The 17,850-nt window shown below is 44.4% G+C and overlaps 1 protein-coding gene across 2 annotated transcripts in view; it reads left to right on the top strand.

Moving 5' to 3' along the window:
- zfyve19 (zinc finger, FYVE domain containing 19) overlaps positions 1–16,094 on the top strand; it is a 40,221-nt gene extending 24,127 nt beyond the window's left edge. For both annotated transcript variants that reach the window (XM_038783396.1, XM_038783388.1), the window contains exons 10-11: positions 8,785–8,924; positions 15,014–16,094. In XM_038783396.1, coding sequence (XP_038639324.1) covers positions 8,785–8,924; positions 15,014–15,086 — 213 coding nt within the window. In that variant the 3' untranslated portion in view covers positions 15,087–16,094. The remainder of the gene's footprint in view (positions 1–8,784; positions 8,925–15,013) is intronic.
- Positions 16,095–17,850: the final 1,756 nt, after the last annotated feature.

Below are 17,850 nucleotides of genomic sequence, written 5' to 3'. Positions count from 1 at the left end.
GAAGCTTGGGGGGAGATAGGATGGGGACTATGGAATGAGGTGATACCTTGGGTAAATACAACCCATGAGTTTGGTTCAATTTAAGGTGGTGCATGTGACTCGGGCGAGGATGAGTGGGTTCTTCCAGGGGGTGGCAGACGAGTGCGAGAAGTGTGGGCGAGGACCAGAAAATCACATGCATGTATTCTGGGGCTGTGGAAGTTGGAGAGGTACTGGGAGGGGATATTCGGGACACAACCGAAGATTATAGGGGTATAGGTCGGGCCGGACCCAATGGTGGCGATTTGTGGAGTATCGGAAATGCCGAAGTTGATTGGGAGCGAGGAAGACCGATGTTGTGGCCTTTGCCTCCCATTGCCCGGTGGGAGATATTGTTGGACTGACCATCGGCAATGCCGCCAGGAGTTGCGCCTGGCTGAGGGACCTGTACGATTTCCTCCGGCTGGAAAAGATCAGTTTTGATTTGAGGGGATCAGCGGAGGGCTTTGAGACACAGTGGGGGCCATGTTTGAGAAATTGTTTAAGTTGCGGTGGGGGAGGGGGGGGAGAGAGAGAGGAGGAGGGGAGAGGGTGAAAAGAGGAAAATTTTGCACGAACTGTGAGGGTGTTGATCATGTTTTTGATTCAAGTTTTTGTACTTTTGAATATGTTTGGAATAAAATAAATTTATAAAAAATGAAAACACGCAGCGGGTTGGTTGGTAAATACCGCCTAGGTCAAAAAACACTGGCATGCGAAACATTTCTAACAGCTAGAAATAGTGCTGGGTAAAATGAGATTGGGCAATTTCAAGACAGTGCCTGGTAGGAATGTGTCAACTGCATGAAACTTGTCATCTGTTGACAGTTCAAGTTTGATTACAGAATGTGCTTAGAACCAGAGATTTTAGAACAAGCACATTCCCTTTTTCATAAACTAAACTTACTAACCTGGCTTCTCAACATGTTTTTCAATTAATCTTTCTCCAATGTTACCGTGTTAAGGAACTGGAGCTGGAGCTGGATGAACTTCGGATCATCCGGGAGGCAGAGGGGGTTATCGAGGAGAGTTACAGAGAGGTAGCCACACCCAAGGTACTGGACAAGAGTAGCTGGGTTATAGTCAGGGGAAAGAAAACTAACAGGCAGACAGTGCAGGGATCCCTCGTGGCCGTTCCCCTTCAAAACAAGTATACCGTTTTGGATGCTGTTGGGGGGGGGATGACCTACCGGGGGAAGGCCCCAGCGGCCAGGTCTCTGGCACTGAGTCTGGCTCTGGGGCTCAGAAGGGAAGGGGGGAGCATAGAAAAGCAATAGTAATAGGAGATTCAATGGTTAGGGGAATAGATAGGAGATTCTGTGGTCGCGAGTGAGACTCCTGAAAGGTATGTTGCCTCCTGGGTGCCAGGGCCAGGGATGTCTCGGATCGTGTCTTCAGGATCCTGAAGGGGGAGGGTGAGCAGCCAGAAGTCGTGGTGCACATTGGTACCAATGACGTAGGTAGGAAAAAGGGTGTGGAGGTAATAAACAAGTTTAGGGAGTTAGGCTGGAAGTTAAAGGCCAGGACAGACAGAGTTGTCATCTCTGGTTTGTTGCCGGTGCCATGTGATATCGAGGCTAGGAATAGGGAGAGAGTGCAGTTAAACACGTGGCTGCAGGAATGGTGTAGGAGGGAGGGCTTCAGGTATTTGGATAATTGGAGCGTATTCTGGGGAAGGTGGGACCTGTACAAGCAGGACGGGTTGCATCTGAACCAGAGGGGCACCAATATCCTGGAGGGGAGGTTTTCTAGTACTTTTCGGGGGGGTTTAAACTAATTTGGCAGGGGAATGGGAACCGGATTTGTAGTCCAGCAATTAAGAAAGACGATATTCAGGACGCCAAAGCACGTAGTGATGCAGTGGGGAAGGTAACACTGACAAAGGAGAGTACTTGCAGGCAAGGAGATGGGTTGAAGTGTGTATGCAAGAAGCATCAGGAATAAGGTGGGTGAACTTAAGGCATGGATCGGTACTTGGGACTACGATGTGGTGGCCATCACGGAAACTTGGATAGAAGAGGGGCAGAAATGGTTGTTGGAGGTCCCTGGTTATAGATGTTTCAACAAGATTAGGGAGGATGGTAAAAGAGGTGGGGGGTGGCATTGTTAATTAGAGATAGTATAACAGCTGCAGAAAGGCAGCTTGAGGGGGATCTGCCTACTGAGGTAATATGGGTTGAAGTCAGAAATAGGAAAGGAGCAGTCACCTTGTTGGGAGTTTTCTATAGGCCCCCCAATAGCAGCAGAGATGTGGAGGAACAGATTGGAAAACAGATTTTGGAAAGGTGTAGAAGTCACAGGGTAGTAGTCATGGGTGACTTAAACTTCCCAAACATTGAGTGGAAACTCTTTAGATCAAATAGTTTGGATGGGGTAGTGTTTGTGCAGTGTGTCCAGGAAGCTTTTCTAACACAGTATGTAGATTGTCCGACCAGAGGGGAGGCCATATTGGATTTAGTACTTGGTAATGAACCAGGGCAGGTGATAGATTTGTTAGTGGGGGAGCATTTTGGAGGTAGTGACCACAATTCTGTGACTTTCACTTTAGTTATGGAGAGGGATAGGTGCGTGCAACAGGGCAAGATTTACAATTGGGGAAGGGTAAATACAATGCTGTCAGACAAGAATTGAAGTGCAGAAGTTGGGAACATAGGCTGTCAGGGAAGGACACAAGTGAAATGTGGAACTTGTTCAAGGAACAGGTACTGCATATCTTTGATATGTATGTCCCTGTCAGGCAGGGAAGAGATGGTCGAGTGAGGGAACCATGGTTGACAAGAGAGATTGAATGTCTTGTTAAGAGGAAGAAGGAGACTTATGTAAGGCTGAAGAAACAAGGTTCAGACAGGGCGCTGGAGGGATACAAGATAGCCAGGAGGGAATTGAAGAAAGGGATTAGGAGAGCTAAGAGAGGGCATGAAAAATCTTTGGCAGGTAGGATCAAGGAAAACCCCAAGGCCTTTTACACATATGTGAGAAATATGAGAATGACTAGAGCGAGGGTAGGTCTGATCAAGGACAGTAGTGGGGGATTGTGTATTGAGTCTGAAGAGATAGGAGAGGTCTTGAACAAGTATTTTTCTTCAGTATTTACAAACGAGAGGGGCCATATTGTTGGAGAGGACAGTGTGAAACAGACTGATAAGCTCGAGGAGATACTTGTCAGGAAGGAAGATGTGTTGCGCGTTTTGAAAAACTTGAGGATAGACAAGTCCCCCGGGCCTGACGGGATATATCCAAGGATTCTATGGGAAGCAAGAAATGAAATTGCAGAGCCGTTGGCAATGATCTTTTCGTCCTCGCTGGCAACAGGGGTGGTACCAGAGGATTGGAGAGTGGCGAATGTTGTGCCCCTGTTCAAAAAAGGGAATAGGGATAACCCTGGGAATTACAGGCCAGTTAGTCTTACTTCGGTGGTAGGCAAAGTAATGGAAAGGGTACTGAGGGATAGGATTTCTGAGCATCTGGAAAGACACTGTTTGATTAGGGATAGTCAGCACAGATTTGTGAGGGGTAGGTCTTGCCTTACAAGTCTTATTGACTTCTTTGAGGAGGTGACCAAGCATGTGGATGAAGGTAAAGCAGGGGATGTAGTGTACATGGATTTTAGTAAGGCATTTGATAAAGTTCCCCATTGTAGGCTTGTGCAGAAAGTAAGGAGGCATGGGATGGTGGGAAATTTGGCCAGTTGGATAACAAACTGGCTAACCGATAGAAGACAGAGAGTGGTGGTGGATGGCAAATATTCAGCCTGGAGCCCAGTTATCAGTGGCGTACCGCAGGCATCAGTTCTGGGTCCTCTGCTGTTTGTGATTTTCATTAACGACTTGGATGAGGGAGTTGAAGGGTGGGTCAGTAAATTTGCAGACAATACAAAGATTGGTGGAGTTGTGGATAGTGAGGAGGGCTGCAAAGAGACATAGATAGGATGCAGAGCTGGGCTGAGAAGTGGCAGATGGAGTTTAACCCTGACAAGTGTGAGGGTGTCCATTTTGGAAGGACAAATATGAATGCGGAATACAGGGTTAACGGTAGCGTTCTTGGCAATGTGGAGGAGCAGAGAGATCTTGGGGTCTATGTTCATAGATCTTTGAAAGTTGCCACTCAAGTGGATAGAGCTGTGAAGAAGGCCGATGGTGTGCTAGCGTTCATTAGCAGAGGGATTGAATTTAAGAGCCGTGAGGTGATGATGCAGCTGTACAAAACCTTGGTCAGGCCACATTTGGAGTACTGTGTGCAGTTCTGGTTGCCTCATTTTAGGAAGGATGTGGAAGCTTTGGAAAAGGTGCAAAGGAGATTTACCAGAATGTTGCCTGGAATGGAGAGTAGGTCATACGAGGAAAGGTTGAGGGTGCTAGGCCTTTTCTCATTAGAACGGAGAAGGATGAGGGGCGACTTGATAGAGGTTTATAAGATGATTAGGGGAATAGAGAGAGTAGACCGTCGGAGTCTTTTCCCCCGGGTGGAACACACCATCATAAGGGGACATAAATTTGATAAATGGTGGAAGATGTAGAGGGGATGTCAGAGGTAGGTTCTTTACCCAGAGAGTAGTGGGGGCATGGAATGCACTGCCTGTGGAAGTAGTTGAGTCGGAAAAATTAGGGACCTTCAAGCGACTATTGGATAGGTACATGGATTAGGGTAGAATAATGGAGTGTAGATTAACTTCTTCTTAAGGGCAGCACGGTAGCATTGTGGATAGCACAATTGCTTCACAGCTCCAGGGTCCCAAGTTCGATTTCGACTTGGGTCACTGTCTGTGTGGAGTCTGCACATCCTCCCCGTGTGTGCGTGGGTTTCTTCCGGGTACTCCGGTTTCCTCCCACAGTCCAAAGATGTGCAGGTTGGGTGGATTGGCCATGAAAAATTGCCCTTAGTGTCCAAAATTCTATGATTAACCTAGGGCAAAAGTTCGGCACAACATAGTGGGCCGAAGGGCCTGTTCTGTGCTGTATTTCTCTATAATAGTTCATCCAATTGATCCTTAACCCATTTGTAGTGTCCAATTTAATTAACTTTCTTGGTAATTTACTCTGACGTTTCTTATTTCACCGAGGGGGTAATAAATCCAACATCTCTTCTTACTCCGAAGGTGATAGCCTTAGCTCTTCCACCTCTTATTTAGAAGTTACAGGTTCAAACCCTGTTGTAAAGACTCCAGCACATGATTTGGGCTGAGGCTTCAGCGTAGTACTGAGGAAGTCCTGGACTATTGGAGGCGTGCCATCAGTCAGATTAAACTGAGGCCTTGTTCGCCCTCTAGTGGACAATGCTCCTTTAACGATTTAAAACTAGAGCAGGAGATTTTGTGGCCAATATTTATCACTCAATCATCAAACATTTCTTGCGTTGCAAAAGGTGATATATAAATGCAAATCCTTTCCTTTCTCCTTTAGCATTTGCAATTTGAAGCTGGTATAAAAAAGGCTAGGGCACATTATTGCAGTAGTGCATGTGCCTCTGTGTTGGAGTTGAGGCTTGTTCTTGCGGCATAGTAGACCTACAATATTTGCTAGCACTCGCTCTAAATATGGGAACAGTTTTAAGTCCCTACTTTGAACATGCAAATTCACCTATTTTCCATTCCTCAAATTTATCAAATAACTGCTTATCCAAGTACTGAATTCCCTTTTTTGGGGTTTAAAAAAAAACAAATCCAATTTCTCAATACCAAGTGTCTTCTGGAGGACGTAGAAAGGGGGTGCCACAGATCCAACTGGTTCCAGTCCTTGATCACAATGTTTGGCAACCATGGATCTTAGTCAATTATCTCTTCACTGATGTTCTCCCTAATTGAATTTCCATTATTTTTCAAAAAAATAAATTTGGAGCATCTAATTAATTTTTCCAATTGAGGGGCAGTTTAATGTGGCCAGAATTTAGCGTGGCCAATCTACCTACTCTGCACATCTTTTTTGGGTTGTGGGGACGAAACCCAGGCAAAAACTGGGAGAATGTGCAAACTCCACACGGACAGTGATCTAGGGCCGGGATCGAACCTGGGACCTCGGCGCTGTGAGGCAGCAGTGCTATCCATTGTGCCACCGGGCTGCCCAGAATTTCCATTATTTAATTGATTTGCTGCACATTAGATGTTGGTGAATGGTAACCATGAACCAAATTCTGCTAACTGCTCACACAGCAGTTTTGAACACAGCAGATTTCACAGAAATCATGTAGTCTCTCAGGTGGACCAAACATTGTCTCTAAGGACATGGGTTCCCTTCCTGAACTTCTGGAAATAGCATGTGACATTTAAATCATTTTCCATTCTGATCCACGAGGACTTATTTTATCAATTGAAAATAATTAAGGGTTCAAGGAATGATCGAGTTTGTGCATTTCCCAATCTTGGCCATTGTGTGATTTCTGACTAGAATGAAACCTTATTCTTTGAGGTCGTGATCAGATGTCCTTCCATTAAGTGGCTCTTGAGTGTTGACCAGAGGGCCAGAATGAGTGGTATGGGGACAGTGAAAAAGAAGGGAAAAGTGCAGTAGGTTTGGCCAACAAGAATGAAAAGATTAATAGGATGCCTTGTTACACAGATAGCCCTGTAGGAGATCCTTCAGCTCCTGTTGAACACATCAACAACTGATAACTGACACTTTTATGGACCAAATATTATCTTTTTTACAATTTCTTTTTACATATTTCAAGTTTCACTGTCTGATTTGCAACCCAAGTCTTGACTCGCTTAACTTACAGTATCATGTATAAAATAATATCTTTATTCTATCACACGATTTTGAGTATTTTTACCCTTTAACGATTTAACTTAGACTTTTAATTTTTTTTAGTGAATTAAATATTTAAAGACCCTATAAGTAACTGATGGAATGTAGGCATCTGACTACCATGCCCCCCCCCCCCCAAGTCATATATGTCATTTCAAAAGAGTCACTGAGCCCCCTGTCGGGTTGAGAGTGTCATCCTTGGCACTACAGAGGTGAGGAAGCAAGTGTCAGCCTGGCCTACTGTCTGATGTGAAGTGATAGGAGGAAAGAGGGAAATATGTAAAAATATATGCCATACAAGCTAGTAGTTTCTGAACAATGAATAAACCAGGGATAATTACATTTTATAAATGCATGTCCAGCACATTAAATTTGATTCAGGTGCGGTGCGTTGCTTATCCCTTCCAACCTAACTGTTGCACTTACTTTGATGCATTAGCTTGTTCAGATCACTTTTAGGTGTGCATGTTGAGTGAAATTTGAAATCTACCAGTCCAAGTAGCAAATCTTATTAAATGACTTGAAGAATCCATCTTCAAATTCCAGTGGACAGACAAGTTGGCTGTATTAGCAATTCCCCGGACAAAAGAGAGAATTGAGCCTTTCCAACCTGGAGCAAATCATAAACAATTTTGAAAAATGTTGTCCTGCAGGATAATCTGTATGTTAAATCTATGATTGTAAATGAAGACTGTACCCTTCCTGGCTCCTACCAGGAACTCTTACTGCTTAATTGTGTAACACTGGCAAAAATTGCTCACAACAGATTCCTTTCATTAACATACGGGGTGGGATTCTCCGACCCCCCCCCCCCCCCCCCCCCCCCCCGGGCCAGGTCGGGGAATCCCGGGGGGGGGGGGGGGGGGGGGGGGGGGGGCGGCGGCGCAAATCCCACCCCGATGCCGGCTGCCGCATTCACCGGCGCCGTTTTTCGGGTGGGGTGGGCCTCACACCATGCCGGTCGAGGGCCATTGGCAGCAGCACCCCTGGCAATTCTCCAGGTCCCGAGCAGCCGTCCGTTTTTGGCCAGTCCCGCCGGCGTGGATTACGCATGGTCCCATGTGGCGGGTCTTGGCAGGTAAGTCGGCGTGGGCAGTCCTCCGGGAGGGGGGGGGGGGGGGTGGATCCGACCCGGAGGCGGTGGGGGCCACGATCTGCGGGTGGGCCTGTTCCGTGGGGGCACTTCTTCCGTGCCGGCTCCTGTAGGGCTCCGCCATGGCCGGCGTGGAGAAGAGAACCCCCTGCGCATGTGCCTAAATATGACGGCCTGTCTGCACATGCGCAGAATCACGTCGGCCGTTCTGCGCATGCGCAAGATCACGACGGCTGTTCCGCGCATGCGTGAACTTACGCAGTCCCTTCGGGGCCAGCTGGAGTGGCGCCCACCCCTCCAGCGTCCACCTAGCCCCCGAAACAGGTAAGAATTCCTCACCTTGGGAGCCCGTTGACACCGGAGTTGTTGGCGCCGGTTTTCCTGCCGGAATGGGGACTTAGTCCCTGGAAAGGAGAATCCCGGCTCTGATCTTCTAAATATGGTGTAAGCAAAGTATAGAACAGCTCTATTGTTAAATAAATGAATATGGTGCATACTATTATTTTTTGAAGTAATATGTCTTTTGTGCTACTTATCTTACCCACTGTTAAATTCTCATCCTTGCTTCAAATTTTCTCCATGGCCTTGACCCTCCCGAACTCTTACCCTATAACTCTTCACAATGTCTGTGCCTCTCAACTCCCATCCTTTTTTGGATCACTGATTTTGGTCATTCCATAATTGGCAGTCGTTTATGCTGTGAGCTCTATAATTCCGTACCTAAACTTCACTGTCTCTGAATCCCCTCCCCTTCATTAAGACACTATTTAAAACCTACATCTCAGATTTAGGTCATCTATTCTAATATGCCTTGTGTGACTTGATGCCAGATTTTGTTTGATAGCATTCTTGTGATGTGCCTTTGTATGTTTTCTAATGCTAAAAGTATCAAATTTGTTTACTAAATGTGAAATTACAATTTGTGTCTGTCAGCTACGTTCTCCATCCACTGAGCCATTTGCTGAGCCATCAGACAGTGATGAGGAACTACCTTGGTGCTGTATCTGCAATAGTGATGCTGTGCTCCGTTGTCGTGATTGTGATGGAGACCTCTACTGCCAGAGATGCTTTAGGTAGGAACACCAGTTTACCAGCTGGGATGTAATTCAAAGTTGTCTTGATTCTAACCATTTAATTACATAGAAAAATAGAAGCAAGAGAAGGCCATTTGGCCCTTCGATCTGCTCCATCATTCACTGATCATCAAGTTCAATACCCTGATCCTGTCTTCCCCTCATATCCCTTGATCCCTTTAGCCCCAAGAGCTATATCTAATTCCTTCTTGAAATTACACAACATTTTGGTCTCAACTACGTTCTGTGGTAGATTCACCATTCTCTGGTGAAGACATTTCTCCTCGCCTCAGTCCTAAAGGGTTTACCCCTTATCCTCAAACTATGACCCCAAGCTCTGGACTCCCCACCATCGGGAACATTCTTTCTGAATCTACCCTGCTAGAATTTTGTAAATTTCTATGAGATCCCTTCTCACTCTTCTAAACTCCAATGAATATAAACCTCACTGATTTAGTCTCTCCTCATATGACAGTCCTGCCATTCCAGGAATCAGCCTGGTAAACCTTTGCTGCATTCCCTGTTTGCCTGTATAGGATTAATGGGCTTTTGTTTATAGAAACAAGGTTCCGTAGGGTTTAGATAATGGACGGGGGTGCTTAGCCTTGGTGAGATGGCATAAGACAGTTAGTGGGATCGCGATAATGTAATTAATGGGAAGAGCCAGATCTGTGCAGGCGATTTAGCTTTTAGTCTGCTCATGACAGAAGGACTTGTAACTTGTCTGAAAAGGTCTCTCTTTTGCTGAAAATAACTCTGTACATGGAGGATGGCAAGTATCATTGTGTTTGCTAACTTTATTTACAAGTGTTTTTTGACCTGGAATGGGCTTTGCTTAATTGAAGATAGAGAAAGTATAAGTTAAAGTATTTCCTTTTATTGTCAAGAGTTGTTTAACTGTTGATTGTAAGCTATTTTCTGTGATGTTAATGTAATTGGTCCTGTGTTAAAAATAAAGTTTGTTTGTTTTAATATGGTCGGGGCTTCTCATCCAGTTTCCTAACATGCTTTGGGGTCTTGTCCACTACCAAAACAAAGTTTAAAGGCTGATCAAATAAATGAAGGCATGCATCTCTGCATTTTGCCATACAGCAATGTGTTTAAGTATCCCAACATAATATATTTCACAACAGAGTTTTGATACTGGAATACTTATTATTTCAAAAAATGTTTTATTTTTTTGACTATTTTGAAAACTATTTTCAGTTGGCTAAAAAATAAACCAGTGCCAACTGTGTGTGTACAATACATGTGCTGACACAGCTCTATATGCTTAGGTGGAACCAATAAAATAATAGAATTAATCATAGGGAAAATAATCTGGTGTGTCAACCGCATGTTTTTGGAAAATAAACTTTCAATTTATCTGCTGTATGGATTTTTTTGTGTGGAAGTGACACCCCAAGTGGTCATTGAAATACTGCATGATATATGTCAGAAAGCTTTTGGTAAAGGATTGTTGTACTATCTTAACACAATGTGCATCTTTGGCAAAACTCTGAGGAGGATAGGAAATTGGTTGAAAATAAGAGTGCAAATGAGAGGTTATGTTAGGGAATGATGTCAGACTGGAGATGTATTTCGTGAATGTCCAGGGTTCAGTCCTGAGAGCCTTAATGTTTCTAGTCTGCTTAAACAACCTAGATGTGGAATTCAATGCAAGTTTGTAAAGTTCAGTAGATTATGCAAAATTGGGATGAGGGTTGTTGTGGTATGGTCAGGTTTTGTAGAACAGCTGAGGAATTACACTGCAACTTCTCCAGTCTCGAATGCTTGGGACCCGACGCATTTCTCGATTTTAGAATTTTCTGGATTATAGAAAAATGTTAGAATATCTAGCCGCAAGTATGGGAAACTGAGACCAAAAAAAATGCCAAAACTAATGTAAAGTGACCACGGTGCATGTTTTCAAAACCATTCATTTAAAAATATGGTAAGAAGCCTTACAACGCCAGGTTAAAGTCCAACATGTTTGTTTCAAACACTAGCTTTCGGAGCACTGCTCCTTCCTCAGGTGAATGTTTGACCTGAGGAAGGAGCAGTGCTCCAAAAGCTTGTGTTTGAAACAAACATGTTGGACTTTAACCTGGTGTTGTAAGACTTCTTACAGTGCTCACCCCAGTCCAACGCTGGCATCTCCACATCATGGCTTTAAAAATATGAGCTAATGCCCAGGGGCCCAGAAATAATTGAGCATCGTCAACTGTTAAGCAACGCATTCCTTTAGAAATGTTCTTTGAAGCTTGTAAATCGTAATGTATTCTCAGTATGAATTTGAAGATTATTGCTGTTATCTCAAGTTATTAGCTAATCTGTACCTTCTACATCGCTACTTCCCAACTATTTTCCAATGTGACCTCATTTTAACACGCATAAACAGCTCCACACATATACACACACTGTTACAATCTCAGCTGGTGTTATACTGAACAAGTCAAATCCCAGAGTGAAACCTTGCTTGATAGATCCTACTTTTTGTTTGAAAACTGTGAAGGCAAGTTACTGAACAAATTCACGGGAGTGAGTTGATGAGCTTTCTCACAGTAAGAATAAACTATTTATTAAAGTAGGAAAGAAGCATATTGCACCAGGCAAAAAATTGGAAAGGTAGACGTACAAGCACAATAAGATAATTTAAATTCCCAGTATTCCTCTGCCCAGCAATATCTTCACAGACACACAAATGAGTGTTATCACTAGCTTGACACAAAGGCTTCTTGCTTGGGACTGGCACACAAGCAAGCGGTTCCCTTGAATTCTTGACCATTCACTTGATGATTCTCATCCAACATGTGTCCCACTCGAGACTGCACTTTAAGCTCACTATTTCAGTAACATCACCGCTAAACTGATCATGTTACTGAGTCCTATAAACTGACTGTAGTTAATCACTGCCCCACTAGCCTTGCACTTTTCTCAGAGAGCTGAAAAATTCCTGTCTTCACTCTGGCACACACTGAGCTTTCTCTGTCTTTTTCTGTGTATCTATGTTACTTGACCATTGTCGTTCGGCAACATTCCAGTTTTTTTTCTATGTTTTGTTTTTTCTTCAACATCTCTCAACTTCAGGGGTTGTAAAATCTCATTAAAATGTGCATTATATATTATGTGCCCACAGATACATAATCTTTCAGCCATGGGTCCACTTAGACTTCTAGGCACCAAAGCTCATAACAGCCAAAAATGAAACCGAAACCATTTAACGTTTTGCATCACACTAACAACACACACGTGTACACACCTCTCTTCGACTTTTGGCGGTGCTTGCAAAGCAGAGTGGCCAACTCTGGGTAATGAACCTACAGAGCAGGAGCAGAAACACAGCAAAGTTTGAAGCCGTCATTCACCTTCCCAGTTCATCTGCATGAACTTCCATTCTTTCCTCTCTGGGCACATTAGTCAGTCACAGTTTTGGCCTGTGCACAAACATTCCAGGTCCATTGATAAAGATGTTTTCTAGATTAAAGAGCACTTTTGGCTCACCGTACTCCATTTGCTGTTGGCGGTATTGATCCAGTGGGTCCAGAGCAATTTTGATGTAATGGTTAGCTTGTCTTGAGAGCTGTGGGGACCTGCTACAAAAATTCTGGACAACCAATGTTTGCAAATTTCAGAGTTCCAGATTGGAGAGGTTACAGTGCGTTAGTTGTAGGTATATTTACAAGTCACTAGAACCATGGTGGGCAAAATTGAACATCAATAAGCACAAAATACTGCATAAAAGAAAAAAATAGGAGTTGGTAGACGAGTGGGGTTGGTAGACGAGTGGGGTTGGTAGACGAGAGGGGTTGGTAGACGAGAGGGGTTGGTAGACGAGGGGGGTTGGTAGACGAGAGGGGTTGGTAGACGAGGGGGGGATTGGGAGACGAGGGGGGGATTGGGAGACGAGGGGGGGATTGGGAGACGAGGGGGGATTGGGAGACGAGGGGGGGATTGGGAGACGAGGGGGGGATTGGGAGACGAGGGGGGGATTGGGAGACGAGGGGGGGATTGGGAGACGAGGGGGGGGGGGATTGGGAGACGAGGGGGGGGATTGGGAGACGAGGGGGGGGATTGGGAGACGAGGGGGGGGATTGGGAGACGAGGGGGGGGATTGGGAGACGAGGGGGGGGATTGGGAGACGAGGGGGGGGGTTTGGGAGACGAGGGGGGGGGTTTGGGAGACGAGGGGGGGGATTGGGAGACGAGGGGGGGGGATTGGGAGACGAGGGGGGGGGATTGGGAGACGAGGGGGGGGATTGGGAGACGAGGGGGGGGGATTGGGAGACGAGGGGGGGATTGGGATTAATGAACATTGAAGAAGCAGAGCTTAAAGAGATTTAACATACCCAGTGCCAGCAAAATGAAAACCAAATCTTAATGCATGTTGGCAATTCAGTCAAAGCCATGATGAAATGCTGTATAGAATTCTGTTCAGTTCGCACCTTCAGCACTATGTTCATTCCTGTTTGCAGATGCACAAATGAAATAAAAGTGACGTAGTGAAGGGCCACAAGCTAGAGTTTGTGATATTTTACCTTTCAGTTGTCTTTAAAACACAGTTAATGAGAGTTTAATAATCGGTTAAGTCATAATTACTAACCGGCTCATGTGACCAAGTTTAGGGTTATAGTGTTAAGATTTCCAAACAGACCAACAATTTTTCAAAAGATTAGAGCTTCCGATTACTAGGTGAACGATGACCCATTGAGATTTCACATTTTAAACTTTTATTGTAACAAATGACTAAAAGTGCTATACGAGACTGAATACTATTTTATTTTAGTAGAAACTTATATTTTAAATATAGATGCTCATTCCCATTTTATACTTAACACAACAGATTCCCACAAAATCACAGTACTAATGGAAAATAGTCTACATTGCTCCAAGAATCCAATGGATCCCGTATCCCCGTTTGGTTGACTAACAGCTTCGAATCATAGAATTTACAGTGCAGAAGGAGGCCATTCAGCCCACCGAGTCTTCACCAGCCTTTGGAAGGAGCACCCTATGTAAGCCCATACCTCCACCCTATCCCCTTAATCCGCAGGCAGGGGAAGAAAGTGCAAACTCCATACAGTCACCGAGGCCGGAATTGAGCCCAGGACCCTGGAGCTGAGAGGCAGCAGTGCTAGCCACCGTGCCGTCTTTCTCCAGTTGACCATCTCCAGGTGCTTCCTCAGTTTTTGGAGCGTTTCACAAATCCACCACCATCAGTAACGCCTCTGCCACTGATTATTCTCCACACCTAGCCACACTAAAACAAATCTCCCGGATTCTTTAGAAGGTTACAGCATGATCCCAACTGGAGATGTTTAAAATGATAAAGGATTGAGACAAAATAGATAGAACCAGAAACTTTACCATGGTTACGAGGTATAGAACAAGAAGCCATAGATATCAGACAAAAGACGAGATTTAGCACAGAGCAGTAAAATTATTTTAAGGATATACAGGGATAATAAAGGGAGTCTGTTAGCTCATTTGGCTGGACAGCTGGTTCGTGATGTCAAGTGATGCCAACAGCAAGGGTTTAATTCCCGTACCGGCTGAGGTCATTCACGAATGCCCCGCCTTCTCAACCTTGCCCCTCACCTGAGGTGTGGTGATCTTCTGGTTACATCACCACCTCCAGTCATCTTGCAAAAGGGGAGAGCAGCCTCTGGGACTGTGGCGACATTTATTATTGTAAAATGCATTAATTGAAACAGATTGTCATCACTTTACAATAGGTGAGATGGGTGAAGGAGAGGGAGAATAAAATGAAATGGGATTATATGAGCTATTACCGCTCATTGAAACTAAACACAAATGAAGATTGGCTGGGCAAAATGGTCTACCTCTGTGTTATAATTTCTATTTAATACTTTTCAACTTGCTTATGCTTTAGTTGCCTGCACTAGAATTTAACCATGCCTACAGAGATCTTTGCAATAGAGACCGAGGGCCAATTTGACTGGTTAGAAGGTGACAAATAACACTAACCTGTAAACTATTTTATATTTAACATGAGACATTCGGCATTTATTTCTACATTTGGATCTTGCCCCTGAGCCTAACAGAATAGAGTAACTTTAAAACAATTATCGTCTTAATTTATCTCCACAGGGAAGGACATGACAAATTTGAGAGAAAAGAGCACAGAACATCCAAGTACCGTCCACCAAACAAGAAGAAATAAGATACATCAGCCCATGTCCTCTGGAATCTCCCAGGACACAGGATATTTTTCATTGCTTCAGCATTTGCACACCTAATTCAGTTAACACTGGGCAAGAGCAAAGTGCAATAGGAGGAACCATAATACTCTTTACTGATTGGCATACACAATGATGTAATACACATTGCTGCACCAGCATCTCAAGGAGAAGATCCGGATTTGTCTTTTTGTTATATGTGGTCTGGGATGTCTGCAGTGCTGTAACAGCTCTTTGTAGATTTTGTTGTGCATTGCTTAAGAGTGACCACTGCAACACCTTATACCAGAAACATCTTGCATTTGGAAATGTTGCACGTTAGTGGGTTAAATGAGGCTGCAGCTGATGAGGCTGGAATCTAATTTTAAATAGTTTCACAAGTATAAAAGGGTTGCAAGCAGTGATTTAAATTGGAATCCACTGCAATCAATTGTTGGGTAATAAGGTGATAGTATTGTATTATAACTTGATATTTTAATGTATTTAATCGAAGGAAATTAACGACTTAATGATTGCTAAAGAAGGGCAATCATACTGACAATATACTGACATTTTGTTAATGGAAGTGGTTTGAAATTTCTTTTGGAAGCCATGACCTTTTTAATCCACAGTTGTCACCTTGCACTGGGTTATTTTATCTGTTCTCCAGTTCTATGAATACCAAGTTCATCACCAACTGTCAGGAGAAATGCAAGTGCGAGTCTGCTCTGACTCTTTCATTTTTCATTGCTGTCCTGCTGTGGGAATGTGCTTGGCTCGTACTTGATGCCATCTCACAATACCAACAGTCCTGTATGGAACCTCAGCAGAGTGGCCAATCCAACCTTGATCAAGCTACTTAATGAAGCTGCCTGCCATCTTCACTGAACCCCACATCTGAATATTGTGTGATTCTGGAGTTGTTCAGATGTGCCATTGTTCTTGTGGCATATTTGTGCATTTATTTACTGATGAGGAAGGGAGTTTCCAATAAAACAAAACTTGAACAATTAGTGTAACCACTATTTACAGATTCTTGCATAAACAAAGCAGCACTTATGCTCATTTGTATTGAATAATTGCCACAGAGGGTGGTGGTTGATGGCAAATGTTCAGAATGGAGTTCAGTTACGAGTGGCGTACCACAAGGATCTGTTCTGGAGCCGTTGCTGTTTGTCATTTTTATAAATGACCTAGAGGAGGGCACAGAAGGTTGGGTGAGTAAATTTGCAGACGACACTAAAGTCGGTGGAGTTGTAGACAGTGTGGAAGGATGTTGCAGGTTACAGAGGGACATAGATAAGCTGCAGAGCTGGGCTGAGAGGTGGCAAATGGAGTTTAATGTACAGAAGTGTGAGGTGATTCACTTTGGAAAGAATAACAGGAATGCGGAATATTTGGCTAATGGTAAAATTCTTAGCAGTGTGGATGAGCAGAGGGATCTCGGTGTCCATGTACATAGATCCCTGAAAGTTGCCACCCAGGTTGATAGGGTTGTGAAGAAGGCCTATGGTGTGTTGGCCTTTATTGGTAGAGGGATTGAGTTCCGGAGCCATGAGGTCATGTTGCAGCTGTACAAAACTCTGGTACGGCCGCATTTGGAGTATTGTGTACAGTTCTGGTCGCCTCATTATAGGAAGGACGTGGAAGCTTTGGAACGGGTGCAGAGGAGATTTACCAGGATGTTGCCTGGTATGGAGGGAAAATCTTATGAGGAAAGGCTGATGGACTTGAGGTTGTTTTCGTTAGAGAGAAGAAGGTTAAGAGGTGACTTAATAGAGGCATACAAAATGATCAGAGGGTTAGATAGGGTGGACAGTGAGAGCCTTCTCCCGCGGATGGAGGTGGCTAGCACGAGGGGACATAGCCTTAAATTGAGGGGTAATAGATATAGGACAGACGTCAGAGGTAGGTTTTTTATGCAAAGAGTGGTGAGGCCGTGGAATGCCCTACCTGCAACAGTAGTGAACTCGCCAACATTGAGGGCATTTAAAAGTTTATTGGATAAGCATATGGATGATAATGGCATAGTGTAGGTTAGATGACCTTTAGTTTTTGACTTCCCATGTCAGTGCAACATCGTGGGCCGAAGGACCTGTACTGCGCTGTATCGTTCTATGTTCTATGTCTTGAGTGACTATTTTGAAATCTCCGTATTCCTTTGAGAACTGAGAAACCCTCATTGCGGTGTTAACACCAAATGGAAAGAACTCCAGTTGCCCGGTAACCAAGTCACTGGCCACCATTCCTCAATCCCTTGAAGCCGATTTGATTTTACAAAGTCTCTGTTCAATGCCTGCCAAGCAGTCTAGAAGCAGAAAGCCCATTCAGCCACAACGTCCTTCATTTCCAGCATTTTTGTAAGTTGCTGTCTCCAACCAGGACCTCATCTGGACTGAGTTCCACCACAAAGGGTCTGTGCTGACTCAATGGGCCGAATGGCCTCCTTCTGCACTGCAGGGATTCTATGAACAAGTTTAGATTCTCTCCCCTTTCTGCGACAAAAGGAAACCTTCAAATGAAATCTGGACAGGATATTTCCTGCCTTTTTTATTTATTGCCACATAAGCAGGATGGCCCAAATTTTCCAGCCTTTCCCAGTGGCAGGATCTTCCTGTCCCGTCAATGGCAACCACCCCCCACAGCGAGTTTCCCGGCGGCAGAGTATGAGGAGTGTGCAAAACCCTGTGAACACCAGCGGGACCGGAAGATCCTGGGCGGGATTCTCTGATTCTGAGGCTACGTGTTGACGCCGTTGCGTTTTACAAC

This window comes from Scyliorhinus canicula, chromosome 2, assembly GCF_902713615.1.
Source record: "Scyliorhinus canicula chromosome 2, sScyCan1.1, whole genome shotgun sequence".
NCBI lineage: Eukaryota > Metazoa > Chordata > Chondrichthyes > Carcharhiniformes > Scyliorhinidae > Scyliorhinus > Scyliorhinus canicula.
Note: the sequence above shows the minus strand (reverse complement) of the source record. Positions and strands in the feature narration are given on the sequence as shown.